Genomic DNA, 20,737 nt, shown 5'->3' with positions numbered 1-20,737 from the left:
GATGTGTGGAGTTTAAGTCAAGGGAGGTGATGTTACACTTATATAATTCCTTTGTAAGACCCCACCTAGAATACTGTGTGCAGGTTTGGTCACCATACCTCAAGAAGGACATTGCTGCCTTAGAAAATGTCCAACGAAGAGCTACGAGAATGATTCCTGGTCTTAGAGGAATGTCTTATGAGGAGAGGTTAGCGGAACTGAATCTGTTTAGCCTTGAGCAAAGGAGACTGAGGGGGGATATGATTCAGGTCTATAAGATTCTAACGGGTCTGGATGCTGTTCAGCCAAATGACACTTTCAATATTAGTCTAAATACTAGAACTCGTGGCCATAAGTTGAAATTAGCAGGAGAACATTTTAAAACAAATTTGAGGAAGCACTTCTTTACACAGCGTGTAGTCAGAGTATGGAATAGTCTTCCTGCTAGTGTAGCGGAAGCTAAAACCATGGGTTCCTTTAAATCAGAGTTAGATAAGATTTTAACAACTCTGAGCTATTAGTTAAGTTCTCCCCAAACGAGCTTGATGGGCCGAATGGCCTCCTCTCGTTTGTAAATTTCTTATGTTCTTTAGTAGGTGTGTTTAAGCAGGGAAATCTGGAAAAGGGTGCTGGATTCTGCCCTCCAAGACTAGAACTGGGAAATCCTGCTTTAGGCAATTAGTTACTTTAAACAAATGACACCAAATTCAAAGCAATAACAAAATGTCTGGGGGGGGGAAACTGCATTTATTAAAATGTGCAATACCAGCATATAAAGATTCAAACAGCCGCAAGGAGCAAGTGCTTTTTACAAACAACTGCTAAGACATAGAATGGCTTAATTAAGTTTAAAATGAATATGAATTGAAAATATCTGGTAGAAAATCACAAAACAAAAAACAATGTACAGTTCAGTAATCAAAAATGAGATATATATATATGTTAAGTACACATAAGCATAAATACCAGAATCCACAAAATTATATGAATCATAAATATTGTTCTTTTCTTATAAATTAAATTATATCTGAAGAATCTTACCATGGAAAGCATAATAGCACAAAAAGTACAGTGAAATAAACGATCCACTTCTGTACCAGATTTGAACTATGGTTCAGAAAATGATTAATAAACAACCAGGAAGTAAGTGATACTGTCACAGGACTAACAATGACACCATAATTTCATCACAAAATCGCTGCAGATTCTTCACTTTGTAGTTATTACCATAAATGAAAGTGAAAAAGGTTTGAAACTGGACTTCACATCTATAGTTGATCCTCCCACTCCTAAAAGTGCTGGAGATGTATACTACTGGCAACCTGCTCATACACGACATTTTCAAATATGGCTCTTTGGTGAGGAGATTTAATGGCTGAATTTGGTAAAAAAAAAAAACATAGCATGCACATACATTAACAGATGCTTGATTAAGTTTAAGGGTGAATCCTAAACATATACTATCCATTTTAATAATGTTCATTAGTCATGTCTTCTACAGCATATTCCTGAATAGCAATAGATTTCATGTAAAGAACAGCTTCAGTATAGACCAACTTCAATTGGAATTTCATTCAAAAACCATAAATAACATTACTCCAAAAACCAGGCTCTCTTAAATTTAACGGCACCGTCCCAGAATTCACAAATTGTAATGTTTACATATTGCATATTGCGTACATTTGCCTCAAAATTTACAGTTCTATTACTATAAAATTATCATTCTTATTTTACATTTCAATTTATTATTGTGATCAGTCACAATCCTGGATCTGTGTGCCTGCCCAGATAACTTGTAACTTTCTCTGATCAAACTCACCAGAGTTTTAGCACCTGCAGCTTATTTCCCCAGTACCTCTATAAATACTCCTTTGTTACATTTCTGAGCGCTATAATCTGTATTGTGATCCTTCTGTGTATTCTGAGTCATTGACTGTGTTTACCAGCCCTGGATATTGCATTCCAATTCTGGATTATGACAGTCTTGATCTGGCTTTAGACGTTTCAGCTTTTCCTGACAGCAATTCTTGGATTCTGTTTCGGCTACATTTTCTGAATAAACCAAGGATCCCTCTGCGCATGGGTACCCCCACCGCCCATTCTGTACAATTATACCCAAGGTAGCAACAGTACAAAGGAACAAGAGAGTTTTAGGACTCTGACAACTGCAGGTAGCTGCAGAAAAGATTGCAAGAGATTATCGTTACCTGTCAGTACTGTTACACAAAATGTAGGTGGGACTGAGCACACGGAGTATAACAAGAGGAGCAAGAACACAAGGAAGGATGATTTCTGAATTTTTCAATAGAGAAAGAGAGACGCTGCTGTTCCAATCCTGCTTCCTTGGTCAGGATCTCCTTGCCATGCATGTTAGTACACACAGAGGTTGGGGAACTTCATTTCATAAACAGGGACAGATCGTTCCTGTTGTTGCCCCGCAGTTAAAGTGCCAGAGGGACTGGGGGGAGGCCTGGGTTTCAAGAAAAACAATTTCACCCAATCAGATCACACAATTTAATACAGCATGCAATACCTCATATATTTACATATTTGGTCCTACTTTCCCAACGATTTTTTAGAGCAATGCATACCTGATGGTGAGCTCAAAGATTTGATTGAGTTTGCTCTGCAGTAATGATGCCTGCAAAAAAAAAAAAAAAAAAAATTCAAAATACTTGACTTTTCTGTGCAGTTAAGAGGAGCTCAGTAAAAGGAAACAGTAGTTATACTAACAAACTAACAGTGTTACACTAAATCGTAGATTTGTTACAAAAATATATCTGCAGATATTTTGTTTTAGTAATTAAGAAAAACCCTCATGACCAGGATAACTGGTTAGTAGGTGAAGACCCTGTAGCTGACCCGAATGAGTAATGGTGGAGGTGTGACAAGATTCCAAGCAGGGATTAGATCACTGTACAAGACACCGAGGAATAGAGAGATTTATTAAAAAAAACAGAATGCCTACTCTGGCACCACAGTGGGCAGCTATTTCCTCAAAGGGGGCCTTCTGGAACTTCTCAACCACTTGTTTTCTGCGTTCTCGCTCTTGCTCTTCTGTACCAGCATTATTCACTGAAGAATTATCAAGGCAGATCTGTGAGCATGGTCACTATTGATGAAATACATGCCATTTAACATAGAATGTGTTTTAATAGTTTTATTTGTATCATTTTAGGACAGTAAATATATTTTTATCCTGGTCTTCTCTATTTAGCAACACCAAAACCTATAAAAATAATTCTGTATAAACGTACTTGTAAAGCCAGTTCTCTGCATTAAATATCCATACAAAATAACTCACCAATGGTCTTCTTCAAAATTTCAAATGTGATCTCCTCTGCAGGAGTGCACTGGAACAGGGAAGAAATGTGGACTTAGTACAACACCAAGAAGCTACTGAAAAGATGCAGGTCACAGGGCTACTAAATGACAAAAAGCTGAACTTCATCTTCAATATCCAGGTCAGGGGTATAGATAGAAAGAAATTTGCCGGGCCCCTGACAAAATGTCACCTTGGGGTCCCCCGCTTGGGTTGGCACATTCGATCTGAAAAAATACGGATCCCATGGTAGACATGGTAAATCTGCCAGGGTATCCATGCCTCTGATCTAGTGACTTGCTGTTTATCTAACCACCTTTTTTTCTGGGCTGTTGCTGGAGTCCACTTCCATTTGTAGAGATACAGTGTCCCCAATACTTTTCCTCTTCGAAAGTCTGTCCTCATCTGCAAATAAAACATAAAGACTCATGAACCAACCATGACAAACGTACAGCTAATGTAAACTATGACAATTACAGATAGCGGCTGTAATGTCCTATTAGTGATGGACATTACCTGTGAATTGTGGAATGTATGGGGTGGCCAGTCTCTCTGTGTTGTACCCACTGCCTCTCAAAACTTCTGTGATTTTGCTCTGAAGGAACAGAACCCCTCCTTCTACATTTTCCAGTGTCCTGGGGATTCTAGTTAAAAGGTTGCAAGAGTTTCAAGAATCATGGAATGACATGAAAGACATCCAAAACCTCAGTTCCAAAGAGAACTGCCAAACAATCATTGTGTGATATTAAGCTTTTTGTAAGCAAATATGTCAAGATATTTAATACAACTCAGATATAATATATCCATCTGCTGGTTTTCAGATATGAGGCTTTTTATGAGATATATTTTGATATACAAATGATAAATGGGTAGACCATGATCTGAATCCATGAAAGGCAGTGTGGATACTGCAAAATGCGTCTAAACTGAATCACTGCATCACTGCCAGCTATGAAGAAGACATGAAAAAAGACCTCATCACCCACTGAAGAAGGTACTTCCAGGAGCCCTAATACATTCAGTTAAACTTGCTCACATTAGTGCAACACCCTTTGTAGCTGTTCTTGCTGTTCTTGAGTTTAGTTAGTGAGTAAAATAGCAGAGAGATGCATTTACTTAAGAAGACGTATACACTCACTGGGGATTTTCAGTGAAGACGTCCTCAGGCAAAAGAAAAGGAACGTCCTTCTGTCGATTTTCAATAACCTGAGCAGAAACAGATGCTAATGTCAGATTCTTGCACAGCTATTCTTCGCACAACTTAGGTATTAACTTATCATTATCTGTTAGCTAACACATAAGTGCTGGACAATTTGCTCAAGTGGAAATCTTGCAGAAGAAATCAACATTAAGTTTGATACCTCTACATATTAGTAGAGCATAATGACATTTATTGGGATTTGGACCTGTTGCCATGGAACTTTAAATCCACTTTCTAAACTAGTAGTCTACTAACAGCTGTGTGGTCCTGCAGTTGCATACCTCATGGACATGCTGGCAGAAGGTCGGCACAGTGGTCAGCTGGCTGATGACGTTCAGGTAGGCAGCGCACAGAGCATGGATGGCGCAACGGTTGTACACTGGCAGGCCGTCTTCATTGGCCAGAACCAGGTCCTTGAAAAGACACATGCAAAACCGGACAAATATCTCAAACATGCCAAAGGGGATTGTGTTGGAAAAAAGCTTAGGTTTCCAGGAGGAGTGTGTACCTGTAGGGCCAGGGGCAGACGGATGAGATCCACAAGTACCTCTTCATTAGCCAGCTCCATGCTGATGAGGGCAAGCAGGGCATACAGTGCCTCGAAGTGTGGCCTGGTGCTACTCTCCTCTTTGCAGGACATGAAAATGTGCCGGTACAGACGCTGGGAATGCTGCCACCCAAAGGCCAGACAGGTCATTGCATTACAGCGGGACTATTTGTACTGCTGATTGTTATGGCATGCTCAATGTCCCTATCTTACTGTATCGAGAGAGCTACTCTCCAATTCTCAAACTGGTTTTTACCCAGTCTCGGGAAATGTAGCCTGTGGTTACCATCTCTAGAAGAGAGAAGGATTAAGAAGCACCTTATTCATGAAGAGATTGTCCTGCCGAGAGCATTTGTCTACTTTCAGCTTCAGTAGGGAGATGTCAGGGATGATGCTGTGAATACATAAAGTAAGCAGAGTTTCAGTGTCAGTCTACTCAAAGAGTATTGTCTCATTTCTGAATAAGTCGTAATGTGTTCTGTGTAATGTGTAACTGAATCATTTGCCAAAAACTGAAACATTAGTTTCCATAACAGATAAATGGTAAACATGTTTTACAATTTTTTTTCGGACCGTGGTACAGTAAAGTTCAGGTAATTAAAAGTTTTATTAATCATTTATTGGGTGCCCTGCTCACCCATTGTCTCCCAACAGGTTGCTGGATTGGATTAATGAGCCCATCACTGTGTCATTGGCATCTATTCATGACCAGGGAAGATGTGCTTTTAATTATAATTTTTTTTACTTTAAATGATAGTCTTCCTTGTATTTCTAAGTATGATCATATCCAACCATGTCACACAATCCTGTTCTTGACATGCACGATGCTCTTTGGTTTTCATCTGAGTATTCCTCAGAGGATTCTGTGAGATCTGAAGCGTACCATCTGACCTGATAATGCAGAATTTGGGTCGATTGTCATGCCTGTCGATAAGGCTGACCAGGATCTCCAGGACCAGGAGACGGACCTCAGCGTCCTCCATCAACGCGGAGGAGAGCAGGGGATCCAGAAAGGAGTTGGGCAGAGCTGTCAGCATGTTAGTGGCCCGGAAGCCTCTCGTCACCTAGGGAGATGAGGATGGAGGAGACAACAAACACTCACAATAGGAACTTTGGCTAGCTATGAAGGCGTGCATCAGTCGTATTATACAATTTTTAACATGAAGGAGACTTATTATTCATTTATTGCTTGATTTTCCTCATTTTTCTTTAATGTTGATAGTTTATGGGAGTTTTTTTGTATGGTTTATGATTTTTTCTGGATACCTAGTAATCAGGCTGTTTTCATCTAGAAAAAACAATGAATGTTGTAACTTCTGTATCTATGTCATCCCATACATTTAGAGGGCACCTCCAAAAGTGACGGCCACATAAATCATTCCAGTTTGGTCATGAAAATTTATGTCTAGGGTGATTGTAGCTTTTCTTGATTCTGAGAATTTTCTAGAATCATAGTGGCTTCATTCTGGCTGCCGGCTCCCAACAAACATCCAGATTTTCTCAGGAGGTGAAAAACCAAAAAGAGGAAGACACTGTATTGCGCTGAAATACAAATACTGTATCTGTTCTTAAAACAAATATATTAATGGCCTCTTCTTATGTGACAATACTAATAATACTCACCTGCAATAATGACTTCAGCAGCATGACTTGTATCATTCTACAGTTTTCAACCCTATGGACAAAACACAGTCATGTCATCCAAATGAAAACCATAAAGAGATGAGCCAGTGATGCCAGTGGTTGTCCTGTGACTTAAAGGTACTATGCTAATAATCAGATCATTGTGCTGGAAAACTACAGTCCCACTGGTTAATATTCAGTGGCTAAGGCTCACCCTGAGCTGGCAGATCCAAAGGCCGGGTACATTCCAGGAATGGGAATTTTGCCCATGATGAACATCATAACCTCTGAGCACTGGTATGCAGGCAGGGTATTGGCAAATGACCCTTAGGGCACGCGGAGAGCAGACACAGCGTCAGAAGAAGTGCTAGAGGCAACATGCTCATACAGTAGCTATGATATGAGGTTTGGCAAAAGTTAAAATATAAGTTCCATGAAAAGAACAACCCAAGGAACAAAAGTAAGCAAAGGTGAACTAAGACTTCTGAGGGTACAGCCTCAGTGACAAGCAAAAGTACAAATTGGTACTCATTTTTCGGACAGTGTAGGGTTTCTGTTGATGAATGAACGCAGCTAATTTCGGAGAGGAAAATGACATGGACATATAGTATTACCTATTGTTATTATTGATGCATTATCTATAATATTTTTTTATGTGCACTATAAATAGGCACTGCAACCCTCACCAGAGAAAGTAGGTTATTATATATAAGTATATAAATTTAGAAAAACGATCAATCATGTTGTAATAATTATCCAGGCTTTTTTCTTAAGCATTATAGCACAATAAGGCTATGGAGCGTGTTTAGAAATGTACATTGCATGGATTGGAGCACATTAATCTGCATATACCACAATTACTACAAATTTGGGTAACACGTTTGTACCAAAAGATATTATTTTCATATTTATGAGCTGAAGGTGTATTTATTAGCAGAACTACTTTCTTCTGCCTTAAATGTGACCCAAGTCATGTTGTCAATTTGAAAACTGTCCGCTGCTAAGGCCATAAAGCCGTCATTAGTTCAAATGTGATTTTTATTCTGTACATGTTAAAAGAATTTGGAAAATCCTCCATTTAGCATTTGCTCTTTATAGCAAATTCTTTGTTTTTAGAGTTTAATTTTAAATTGTGTTCTGCGTCTGTAATTTTAAGGTACCGTACTGAACCTCAAGCCAACGGACCACTGAAGCTGCGTGATATTTTCATGAGCATCACAAAGTAGTGTCTTCATTCGTTATTAAGTATCATTGTATTTAATCCAGATTTTTAATATAACAGGCTTTACAGCAGTTCAATCTTAAGGACGTGTTGTCTGTAAGACAGAGGTTTTTAACCCAAGGACTGCCTGTATCTATAGAAATACCCTTCTGAACAAACAGTACCATGGTATATCGCATTTTAATGATCGCCGGCCTCTTACCGATCATCTTGATCACCGCCTCCTGCAGCTGCCTCTCTTCATGCACCTTGACCTTGAGGCCACCGTCACCACAGGAGTCGTAGGAGCCGGTCAACTCGTAGTCCACGCTGAAGCGAAGCTGTTTCAGCAGGGTGTTGAACACCTCCAGTACGGTGGGCCCTGGGGAAGGGAGCAGCAGGGGTGGACTCTTAGAGACAGCAGCTCAGAGCCAGGGATATTGGGATATAATTACGGAATTTGGCACCTACTAAAAAAGATTATCACTCAATGTGACAGCGGGAGAGAGGCAGAGTTATATAAAGTGATGTGGAGAGCGAGGAAGAGAAAATCCTGCATAAGGAGTATGATCACACTTCCTTATTCAAGATCAAATCTAGTAATTTTGCTTTTATTGATATATAATTACCAAGAAATAATTATTTTCTTTCATAAATGATTAAGGATACCATGAAACAAAGCCTGAAAGAATGTTAGTATATGTTTCATCCTAGTAGCTATTCTCAGAGTCATTGTTATAGATATTATAATTAAAATGAGACACACCCTGTAGTCATTTAAAAGTCTTTACGCAGGTGTATTCATCAGTAGGGGGGGCTTGTTTGGCTGGCAATTCTATTTTGGTTATACTTTTGTCAAATGAGGCCTGATGTAGTTATTTCCTGGTTGATTTTCAAAAAGATTCAAAAACAGATGGATAGTCTATTATTACGAAGTAGCCCTTAACCTCAGGCTGATAATAATGGAATTCTGACCATCCTGAAACTGATGCAGGTCAAAGAGTTTTTTTGTTCTGAATAAAAACATATGGGGTATTAGTGATGAGCACCCTCTAGTGGTCAGATGTCATAAATAAATGTAGCTAACTAAGTGCACCATGTTAAGGCACTTGCCAATGGAGCCGCTGGCCTCTATGGCAGCTGCTTCAGAGAGCACCTCCACTATCCCAGCTCGCACTGTGGCAGAGTTCTTGCTGTTGGCATCTAGGTGCCCCAGAAGCTGCTGGATGACTAGGTGAGAATGTTGAGACTAAGAGTAGGAAAAAGGACAAAAGGGAGACATAAAATGGGGCATGGAAATGGAGAAAGATAAAGGGGGAACACTTGACTTCAGGCCATGCTTTTTTTAGTAATTTATAAACATTCATAAAGCATTACAAACAAGGCTATAAATATTTATGAAAAGGCATAAGACATTATAGCCATGTTCATTGTGCATTATGAGTGCTCTATGAAGCTGGCATCTATAATGCACTATAGATAATGCAGTACAGAGTAGTGTAATGTATGGTCAGTATAAGCATTAAGGATGCTTTGTATTGCATTATAAAGGGACATATAGTGCATTATAGATGAGAGCTTCATAAAGCATTCATAATGCACAATGAACATGACTGTGATGTTATGCCTTTTTATAAATATTTATAACCATGTTTATAATGCATTATGAATGTGTTTATAACTTACAATAACATGGCCTTAAGTAACGTGTTACCAAAAAAACAGACTTGGAGGGAATCAGAACAAAGTCTTTTGCTATTAATATAGTTTAGACAGTTATATCTGTTATGTTTAGATGTAATTGTGTATGGGAAGAACACTATTATGTACATTGATTTACACTTAACAAGAAAACATTAAGCAACACAATGATGTTTTAAAACAGAATAATCATGGAACAGTTTGGGTATTTTTAAATTAAATAATATGAGGAAAAAGAATTTTAAAAAGAAAATGTGCACATCCTGCAGTTAACCAGGTGTTGGGTAAGCAGGTGTACATATCTTCCACACTGTTTCTGAAACTCCCATGGGAGAATCTTGTACTTTTCCCTGAACCTTTTTTTATCTGTACTTTTACAAAGTAACACTCTGCACATCAGACATGCAGCTGACCTGGATCGAGTACATGATAATTTTGAAGCAGTGGCAAGCAAAGGTCTTGCCCTCCCAGAGAGAGTGGCTGTCGAGATGCCTGGAAAATAAACAGGAGAAGATGATGCACTGATGGAGAATGAACTCATCGCAATGAACTCAAACAGCACACTCCCACGTCCTTCCAATTCTGAACTAGCTGCTAGCTATCACTCAGTTTCATGGCACTTTGCCATGAGGTTATGTATAATTTAATGTAAGCCATTAGTTTTAGCTTAATACGTGGTGCCCCCAGCACAAACTCACATAAGTACGGGCGTGATAGCATTTTTGATGTTGCCATAAGCCGCACGTCCCAGAAGCTCCCGAAAACATCGTTCTGTCAGCTCAGCCGCGCTGTCTGCATCCCTCTCAGAGACTTGTGATGGTGGCAGTGGTGGGGGTGACTGGCTGGGGGGGGGGGGGGGGTACATGAGTCATCATTACACGTGTGTCAGTACACGGGTGTCGTGTGATCAAAAGCACTTAGTCACTTGATCGCCTACATGCGACAGCCCCTGGCGCAATCATCACCGTGGCACAACCGTCAACAAGAATTTGTCATTTTTCAATCTCTATCGTTCCCCAGTGGGGAGGCGTGCATGAAAAAAAACGGCCTCAGATGCACAATATGCCTTGGCTTCCTCCGACAGCGCCTATAAATCCTTTTTGAACTGAGAGTCCTACTTTAAATACATCTCTACCTTCATAATATTTCCAGCCAATTCTTATTAGGTTTTTCTCTTCCAGTATCTTGACAAATTTTACTCCCATTTCACTTCTGTTAATAGCTGCATTGTGATAAATTAAAAATGATTAGTAAGATAAGATATTATAGTAAGATAGTAAGATATTATTACACTTTCTATGAATGCCACATTTATAAGAATCTATAAACACATATATAATACATTATAATGCATTCATAAAGCATTATAAACATGGCTATAAATATTAAGAAAAAGGCATAACACATTATAGCCATGTTTATTATGCATTATAAATACTTTATGAACCTCTCATCTAGAATACACTATAGATACTGTACCTTCATAATGGAGTACAAAGCATCTTCAATTCTTATACCGACAACGATAATATATTATGAAGGCATCTTTAGTGCATTATTGATGAGAGCTTAAATGGAGCTTTTGAAGTATTATAATCAACACTATAATGTCTTATGATTCTCGATAGAAGACGCTGTTAGGTTTTATTAATTCTCATACCAACCATTATAATGCATTATGAAGGTATCTATAATACATTTTAGATGACAGCATCAAGTAAAAATGTTACAGATATAAAATTTTATTTGTCCAATTATTCTAAAAAATTAGATGAGAAAAGGCTCGATTTTTCTCTGTAAATCCATCCATCCATCTGTATTCAAACTGCTTATCCTTATCAGGGTCTGAGCAGGGGCCTGGAACCTATCACAGGCTGGGGTACACCATAGCAAATTTGATGCTTTAATCAAAGGCTCAAAGGTAATGATATAGACCACTGATGCATAATATCTACCACATACCACACATAAGTTTCGGAGTTTCACTGCAATTTGCTAAAAATTGCCTGAAAAGTAATAATTAATAGTGCAAAGTAAAAACGTAATTTGATGCAGTGTGACAGCCTTCAAAATAACTCTTGAAAGTCAGTCTGTCCTCTCTAGGGGACACTGACACCATTCATGTTAGGCCTTCACATTAATGTTATTACCAGCTTATGAAGAAAAACACTGAAAGAGGCAGTGAGATGCAATCTAGAATGATCTGTTTGGTTGTGAAGTATTACTCTCTAATATTCTTCACTTAAGAAATGTAACAGCCAGCTGAAAATCGTAAATATTACTGTGTCTCTGTAATTCATACAAAGCTCCTGCTGTTTCATCTGTCAAATGAAACAGCTCAATAATATATATATATATTATTATTATAGTCATTATAGTATATATTATTTTGTGAGAATTTCAAAAGATAATAGATTTCATCCTCACATTCCAGTACTTTAGGGTACATTGCACTCGTTTTGTCAGTCGCATTCATCTACTAGTATATTCAATCACAATGATAAACGGAAAATGCTAGAATCAAGTGTGTCGGAAATGTGTATTCTTCCAGATTATTTATTTCATGCTGCAAATAGCATTTCATTCCAGTTAAGAGCATGAGAAATATAGAAGCACCTGACCTATCTCAGTTTGACGAACCTAATGCAACGTATGAGGACACCAACCTCTCTCTGCCCCCTTCCTGCTGGAGGTTGAACAGCAGCGACGGCACGATCTTATCCATGTGTCGCGGGTCCCAGATGTTGGCCTGAAGTTCATCGTTCACAGTCTTCCTCACCACTCCCTGCAGACCCCGGATCCCTGCCATGCGGATCCTTGGAGACAGACGGGGAGATCTTCACACCAGATATGCTTTCGACTTTTGGATAAACATGCAGCAAAAAATGTCCTGAGAGATACAGCTGGGGTGACATTTTTGTCCACTGAAGGAACTCTGTGCAGTGAGCAAATAGCGTTATTAGCAACATAAATAGGATCGATTTTGACAGTTATGAGGTAAGTTAACTAAGAATAGTTAATAGTAACTTTGGCATAAATCTGATTTAGCTACTTAGAAACACGGCCTAAGGTCATAAATAATTTTGACTCACTTTGTCCGAATTTCAGGGTCGTCGTGGGTGGAGTGACACATTTCGCTGAAGCGGGACACAAAGAAATCATAGCTGCGATGATACGAGGGAGTATCTTCCTCGATGTTGGCAAACTTCACAAACTAGATGGATAAAAGGGGTAAATACTTAGAGTTCCGTGCACAGGACACCACAAGACGGAACATATGGAATTCTAATCCATTACATTTAATTATGCATCATCTCAATCTAATTCATGGAATTAATCAAAATCAAAAAATATTTTTGTGTACTGTTTCAAACAAGTTGCAAATCAGCTATTTTTTTTTTATTTTCTTTTTGAGAACGGTAGGGTTGTCATGCCCCGCTCGTCCGATCCTCCCGTGTGCCACGCCCCCTCATCTACCCCGTGTGGAATCCCCATGTTCACCAGCTGTTTCCTGTTGCTGTCATTAGTTCAATGTATTTAGTACGCGTTTCAGTTTGTTTTCCGAGTCCGGTCATTAACGTTACATGTGTTTGGATTGTGTTACCCCGTTAATAAATCCCTTTTTCGTATCCACGGCTTCCTTTGCCTGCTTCCCTGTGCCGCTCGTGACAGGGTAAGCATCAAGCCAAATATTACTGGTAAACAACCCTATAAATATATCCATCAAGCCCTTCAGACCATGCAAATATATCTCACATAAAATTCCCCTTTATATTTTAATAAACGGAGGCACACCAGACTAGACACAGCTAAAACAAATTTGCAATGAGATATTTAAAGACGGCGCCATGACTGCTCAGCCGGATCCAAAAACAGACTTTGTTTCTGCTGAGTGCTGGAGTTTCTTGGTTTGCTGGTTTCAGATCCTTCCACCTCCCAAATGGATGCCCTTTAAGAAACTTTGATTTGCCCTTGTTAAGTGAATCTGCGCAGGACCCCTGTGATGAACTGGTATAAAGCAGAAGCCATGCCATGCTGTGACCCGAATTCAAAAACCGCCTACATAAAACGAGTCGATGGCATTTTATGAAATAGCCTGGACATTGTTGCTTTTCTGTCACGACAGAGAAAAAGAAAAGTCCGTCTAGCATTTCAGTTTTTCCGTCCATATAATTCTTTCTTAATTTCTGAGTCATTTATGCCATTCAACCAGGAGTAAATAAGATATCAAAATAAGAATTTGCAAATACAAATGCTTTTTTAGGGTGCAAACTGATTACCTCTTTATCTCAGAGGAAAACTAAATGTATACAGTTTGCAATGAAAATTGTTACAGTTTGTAACATTTCAAAGCTTATTTTTTAGACCCCAAGGTAAATAAACTAAAAGGCTACAGCAAAAATGATCTCATCTTCCCGTAATATAGCAGTATTCCTGCCAACACCTAGAGCATCCTGTTCCAAAAAAGCATATGTGCTGTCTACTTAGATGCAGAAAGGGATTCCTGTACATATCAGAAGTGTAGCTGTGAGCCCCTAACTGGCTGGCCTTGATCCACCAAACCAATCTCTCAATCTTTCAGCTCCATATCTCAGCCCCTTAGGATAACTACGGCACGGACATGGACAAATGTGGCAAGTATAAAGGAAACATACTGTAACAGTTCCAGTTGTTTCTTTCTTGAGAGGTTTGTACAACATCTAATCCAAATTATTTCTTTGATGGATATTTTGATGACTGTCAGATAATGTCAATTACTGTGCTGAATTACACTTATATACCTATAAAAATATGATTGTGTAACAAATGTTGCATATTTAACCTATAGGCTTTTTTTTTTATTTTATTGATAATCTGAATGCCTTTTAGTGTAACTCATTTGTTTCCTCTTGCCACTTAGCGTGGTGATCTGTAGTAGTGGCAATAATATACTCTCCAAATCCAAGCAGCACAATTGTATGCATTGTATGTTGTTTTGTACTAATATTGTACTATGAATTTATAAGTATCCAGACAAGGTTAGATGAGCAATCTAAATGTTGCCCTTTTTTCCAAATAACTTTTTTGGAGTGTGCATAAGTGTGTGTTTCCCCTGCCCTGTGTCCTGTGCTTAATGGGATAGGCTGTCAGCCAACACCGACATAAGTTGTTGGAAGATGGGTGGGTGGATGGATCAATGCATGAAAACGTCTGGCCAGTCATTCCACAAATTAGCATTTTGCCCTCTGGACAAATAGATAGAAGACAAAAAGAGGTTTGTGCCTGTGAAGTGGCCTTTCTTTGGCCATTCTCTCGGCAACTTAAATGAACTAACATTAGGGAGGTGATGTCAGCGGCTTGTAGCTGAGTATCCGTGTGGGAGAAGGCGCGGCGGGGTGCTACCGCGGGTGGTGGGAAGCCGCGGCGGGGTGGTACCGTGAGCCGGAAAAGCGCCACCCACCGAGTTCGTGCCCAGAATCTGCAGGTTGGGCTTGTCGGCCTCCAGCAGCTTGCGCACCATCTTCAGGAAGCTCTCCACAAACAGGTTGATGCTCTGGCAGTGGCAGGCCATCAGCAGCTGGTCCAGGGCCTCCATGGCGATGCACACATACCTGGAGAAACAGACAGAGGCAACGCTCCAGTCAGACAAACCAGCTACTCATTTTTTGTGCTAGGCGTGTTTACCGAACATTATGGAAATGTTGAAAGATTCCAGTGTTCCTGATGTTCCCAGGATTCTATCCCACTACTACTATCCATCCCTACATTTTCTATAACCGCTTAACCTCTTCAGGGTCACGGGGGATCCAGAGCCAATCCTGGATACTACAGGTGAAAGGCCTGGAACAACCCAGGATGGGGTGCCATCCCATTGTAGGGCACAATCACGCACCAGTCACTCACACATGCACAACTGCGGGCAGTTTGGGAACTTCGGTTAACCTCAGCATGTTTTTGGACTGTGGGGGGAAACCAGAGTACCCAGATGTAACCCCATTACGATTTAAGGAGAACATGCAAACTCCACACACACGGAACTCTGCCGGAGACTCAAGCCCTGGTTCCAGAAGTGTGTGTGCTAACAACTGCACCATCATGCCGCCCCCAAAATAAAGCTAATATTGTATGAAATAAAGGACAAGGTAGTGCAGTGGGTAATATAGTGGCGTTTCCCCTCCAAGGTCATGGGTTCAAAGTTGAATGGCATATTCAAAGGATGGACTATTATGAAATTTTATTTTTCAATATTAATTACATTAATAAGATGTTCAGTTAATAATGTTATCGTGCCAACGTTGACAGAACCTTAGTTAAAATGTAAAATGTGTAAATAATGTTCTCTGCAAATTTTGAGGTTATATTTACACAATGTTGGCCATAGTTCTGGGAATGTTCCCTGTTAGCTGGGAACGTGGCAGCAGCTTTTAGCAAATACAAAGCTAAATGCTATTGCGGCCCACTCTGTGTGTGTCAAGATAAACAATCATGGGTTTCCTGCTTAATGCCGATCAGCAGGATCTGCTTGCCTATTTCCGGTACTGATTTTGTTTGTGTTAGTGTCTCTTAAGATGGTCCCATAGACTCAGCACACCACACACATTTTCAATTTTGTATTTCCTGGCTGATCTTGGAAAAAATCAGCCACAGATTAAAGTAAGTAGTAAGTTGTTAGGGGTTATTAGGTTAAATTAAAGCTAATTTTCATTGCTCTACTTCTAAAATGCAAAGGACCAGTGAGTTTTTTTTTTGGGAAGGTAAGTCCTGGAATTTTTTAGGAATTATTTTAAATTTATATTTCAGTTGAAACCTTTTAAAATAATTTATTTCTGGTGCTTGTCATAGCATAGAATTTTTTTTTCTGTACAACAAACCCACAATTTATCAATAGCTACTAGTGCAATGCATGTAAAAGATTTAGGAACTTTATGTTTGTAGCATAATTAGCATCTCAAATCATATGAATAGTGTGGTCTGTTACTCTTTACTGAGAAATTATTGAACTTCCCAAAAAAAAGGAATTAAACTTTTAAGCTAATAAAATTCAAAAAACAAATTTTGTTTTGTGGAACTGAAGGCATGACTTTCCAGCGCGCCGCTGTTTACCCATATCTGTGTCGGGCCACATCACGAGACAGTCTTTCCGACAGGTAGGCCCCGATCCGGTCCAGCTTCTCCGGGGCAGAGAGGGCGTAGAAGGTCAGCTTCTCCATGTTTGCTTTCACTAGTCCATCCTGAAGACATACAGTAACAGCAGGACAGGATATATATATATATATGCCACGGTTTGGGCAGCCCTCAATAAATAACATATTTTGGTCTTTTTTTAATTGAAAAGATGTAAACACAGTCTCTGTAGGAAATGGAAAAAATGCACAATATTTTCAGCAAACATTGATGCATAGTTACTTTTTATGTCATAAATTGAACAAAGGTAAAAAATAAAAACATTGTTGTGGCACTGTGCAAAAGTTTGGGCACCCTAAGAGTTCCAAAGTCTCAGATTCTTTTTACGAGGTTTCAGACCTTAATCAGCTCATTAGATCTGATGCATGGCAACAGCTGTCATTAGTATATGTCAGCTGGTGCCAATTTCAAAGCCATTTGACTGCAAAAAAAACCTGCAAGAACATTTAGCAGACTCAGGAGTGGTGGTGCACAGTTCCACAAGACCTTCATGGAAGAGTCAGCAGAAGAAAACCTCACCTGCGTCCCCATCATAAAATCCAATGTCTGAAGTATGCAACAGAACATCTACAGAAGCCTGATGCGTTTTGGAAACAAGTGCTGTGGACTGATGCAGTTAAAATAGAACTCTTTGGCCACAATCAGCAAAGGCATGTTTGGAGAAAAAAAGGAGCAGCATTTCATGAAAAGAACACCTTGCCAACTATTAAGCATGGGGGTGGATCTATCATGCTTTGGGGTTGTGTTGCGGCCAGTGGCACAGGAAACATTGCACGGGTGGAGGGCAGAATGGATTCCACTAAATACAAGCAAATTCTGGAAGCAAACATCACACCATCTGTAAAAAAGCTGAAGCTGAAAAGAGGATGGCTTCTACAACAGGACAATGATCCTAAACATACCTCGAAATCCACCATGGACTACCTCAAGAGACGCAAGCTGAAGGTTTTGGAATGGCCATCACAGTCCCCTGATTTAAACATCATTGAAAATTTGTGGGTAGATCTTAAAAGAGCTGTGCATGCAAGACGACCAAAGACTATTACAGAACTAGAAGCCTTTTGCAAGGAAGAATGGGAGAAAATCCCAAGTACGAGAATTGAAAGACTTTTAGCTGGCTATAAAAAGCGTTTGCAAGCTGTGATATCTGCCAGAGGAGGTGTTACTAAGTACTGATTATGTAGGGTGCCCAAACTTTTGCAGAGTGCCACAATAATGTTTATATTTTTTATCTTTTTTTTTTTTTTATTTATGACATAAAAAGTAACTATGCATCAATGTTTGGTGAAAATATTGTGCATTTTTCCCATTTCCTACAGAGACTGTTTACATCTTTTCCATTAAAAAATGACCAAAATATGTTATTTATCGAGGGGTGCCCAAAATTTGGCATACCACTGTATATGCAAAGCAATGCACAACTGTGTCAGCAGAGTCTGCCAGTCCCTGGACCAATGGAAATTAAGGCTTTTACTCAAGGGCCCAACAGTAAAACCATGGGACTTGAACTGGTGACTAATTCCAAGCACAGAGCCACACACCATCCGGTTATTGTATTTATACACTCCTGAAGTATATATAAATTGTACCGATGGCACATCATTATTTTTCTGGTGTGATACTGATATTAAAATTTTGAGTAACTTTTGATACTGATATAAACTGCTTTTTAACAATTTGTCACCCTAGATTTTATAATTAGGAGACTATTTTGGACCAGATATATTACCTTTCAGCCACTTTAATATGGTATATACACTCACTTAGGAACACCATACTAATACGGTGTTTGACCCCCTTTCGCCTTCAGAACTGCCTTAATTCTATGTGGCATTGATTCAACAAGGTGCTGAAAGCATTCTTTAGAAATGTTGGCCCATATTGATAGGATAGCATCTTGCAGTTGATGGAGATTTGTGGGATGCACATCCAGGGCATGAAGCTCCCGTTCCACCACATCCCAAAGATGCTCTATTGGGTTGAGATCTGGTGACTGTGGGGGCCATTGTAGTACAGTGAACTCATTGTCATGTTCAAGAAACCAATTTGAAATGATTCGAGCTTTGTGACATGGTGCATTATCCTGCTGGAAGTAGCCATCAGAGGATGGGTACATGGTGGTCATAAAGGGATGGACATGGTCAGAAACAATGCTCAGGTAGGCCGTGGCATTTAAACGATGCCCAATTGGCACTAAGGGGCCTAAAGTGTGCCAAGAAAACATCCCCCACACCATTACACCACCACCACCAGCCTGCACAGTGGTAACAAGGCATGATGGATCCATGTTCTCATTCTGTTTACGCCAAATTCTGACTCTACCATTTGAATGTCTCAACAGAAATCGAGACTCATCAGACCAGGCAACATTTTTCCAGTCTTCAACTGTCCAATTTTGGTGAGCTCATGCAAATTGTAGCCTCATTTTTCCTATTTGTAGAGGAGATGAGTGGTACCCGGTGGGGTCTTCTGCTGTTGTAGCCCATCCGCCTCAAGGTTGTGCGTGTTGTGGCTTCACAAATGCTTTCCTGAATACCTCGGTTGTAACGAGTGGTTATTTCAGTCAAAGTTGCTCTTCTATCAGCTTGAATCAGTCGGCCCATTCTCCTCTGACCTCTAGCATCAACAAGGCATTTTCGCCCACAGGACTGCCGCATACTGGATGTTTTTCCCTTTGCACACCATTCTTTGTAAACCCTAGAAATGGTTGTGTGTGAAAATCCCAGTAACTGAGCAGATTGTGAAATACTCAGACCGGCCAGTCTGGCACCAACAACCATGCCACGCTCAAAATTGCTTAAATCACCTTTCTTTCCCATTCTGACATTCAGTTTGGAGTTCAGGAGATTGTCTTGACCAGGACCACACCCCTAAATGCATTGAATCAACTGCCATGTGATTGGTTGATTAGATAATTGCATTAATGAGAAATTGAACAGGTGTTCCTAATAATCCTTTAGGTGAGTGTATGTTGCCAACAATGTCCACTGGCCTTAACAAAACCTTTACACATAGTATCAAAAGATACTATCAAAAGAACACTTTTCTTAATGTGGAGCCCATAACAACTATAAGTATAATGAAAAACCGATGCCTTCACCACTGCGAGAAGGAGAATTATAAAAAAACAAGTACAAATACTACTGCTTCCCATTATTTTGTGAACAACAGACTGCACCCGATTCAGTGTCTACAAATACAATGGCTTTACTGATTTCCTTGACCATGAATTCTTCTCTCATGTCATGGGGATTTGTAGTCTGTGAAAGCAATGTGAGGGATACAGGTAGAGACAGAAAGAAACCCTGTGGGCTGGGATGCTGATAACAGGGATGCTATTGACACAGCTGTGGGCAGCCTAGACTCAACTCAGGCCCATGAAACTGAATCCAAAGCTAACCGGGCCCTGTAAGTAACCAATCAGAGGCATGCATGAAGCAATGGACCATCCTGAGATTCTGATTTATATTTAGTATTATTTTTAAGTGTCCAGTGATGCGTACAATATTTTGGAGTGAGAATTTTTACTCCACATCCTCCAATACAACTAGAGTTGTCTGAAATGTTTCTATAAATCAACAACTTCTCCATTTAAATTACAACCCATATGTAATTTTGTGCAGCTGGGTCTGATGGTTATTTAATTTTGGGGCTAAAAACGAAAGCATAGACATTTATTTCTGGCTGACAACTTTATTAACGGTGACAAGCCCAAATTTCTGGTTTTCCTCATTAATTACATGGTAGAGGAATACTCTGTCTGAAGGCCAGCATTTAAAATGTTACAACTTCAAATAAAATAACATGCTTTTAAGATCTCTGACATAAAAAATGACCAGACTCCGAGGTGGTATGACGTAATTGATGGGCAGCAGACTGAATTACCTCTGGGTCTTCCGGAAAGATGTTATCAACGAGCCTCTTGTATCGGGGTCTCAATGCCCCGCAGCAGCCACAGACCCCTTTAATATACAGAGGAAAAACAAGGACACGCATGTC

General features: G+C 39.7%; 1 protein-coding gene across 2 annotated transcripts in view; it reads right to left on the bottom strand.

Moving 5' to 3' along the window:
• Positions 1-709: 709 nt before the first annotated feature.
• Positions 710-20,737, bottom strand: part of efr3ba (EFR3 homolog Ba (S. cerevisiae)) — a 29,378-nt gene continuing 9,350 nt past the window's right edge. Inside the window, exons 2-23 of one of the 2 annotated variants that reach the window (XM_023794314.2) lie at positions 20,624-20,700; positions 16,658-16,785; positions 15,015-15,165; positions 12,667-12,788; positions 12,241-12,390; positions 10,273-10,416; positions 9,988-10,066; positions 8,987-9,122; positions 8,097-8,255; positions 6,887-6,998; positions 6,673-6,724; positions 5,941-6,113; positions 5,368-5,443; positions 5,011-5,172; positions 4,784-4,915; positions 4,440-4,507; positions 3,818-3,945; positions 3,618-3,706; positions 3,284-3,332; positions 2,948-3,054; positions 2,571-2,620; positions 710-2,449 (exon numbers count right to left, since the gene is read on the bottom strand). In XM_023794314.2, the coding sequence (XP_023650082.2) occupies positions 2,350-2,449; positions 2,571-2,620; positions 2,948-3,054; positions 3,284-3,332; positions 3,618-3,706; positions 3,818-3,945; positions 4,440-4,507; positions 4,784-4,915; positions 5,011-5,172; positions 5,368-5,443; positions 5,941-6,113; positions 6,673-6,724; positions 6,887-6,998; positions 8,097-8,255; positions 8,987-9,122; positions 9,988-10,066; positions 10,273-10,416; positions 12,241-12,390; positions 12,667-12,788; positions 15,015-15,165; positions 16,658-16,785; positions 20,624-20,700 (2,444 nt within the window). In that variant the 3' untranslated portion in view covers positions 710-2,349. Of the gene's footprint in view, positions 2,450-2,570; positions 2,621-2,947; positions 3,077-3,283; positions 3,333-3,617; positions 3,707-3,817; positions 3,946-4,439; positions 4,508-4,783; positions 4,916-5,010; positions 5,173-5,367; positions 5,444-5,940; positions 6,114-6,672; positions 6,725-6,886; positions 6,999-8,096; positions 8,256-8,986; positions 9,123-9,987; positions 10,067-10,272; positions 10,417-12,240; positions 12,391-12,666; positions 12,789-15,014; positions 15,166-16,657; positions 16,786-20,623; positions 20,701-20,737 lie in introns of those variants that run through there. The other variant, XM_072698849.1, reaches the window with a different exon arrangement.

This window comes from Paramormyrops kingsleyae, chromosome 14, assembly GCF_048594095.1.
Source record: "Paramormyrops kingsleyae isolate MSU_618 chromosome 14, PKINGS_0.4, whole genome shotgun sequence".
Lineage (NCBI taxonomy): Eukaryota > Metazoa > Chordata > Actinopteri > Osteoglossiformes > Mormyridae > Paramormyrops > Paramormyrops kingsleyae.
The sequence above is the reverse complement of the archived record's forward strand: the minus strand, read 5'-3'. Positions and strand labels throughout refer to the sequence as shown.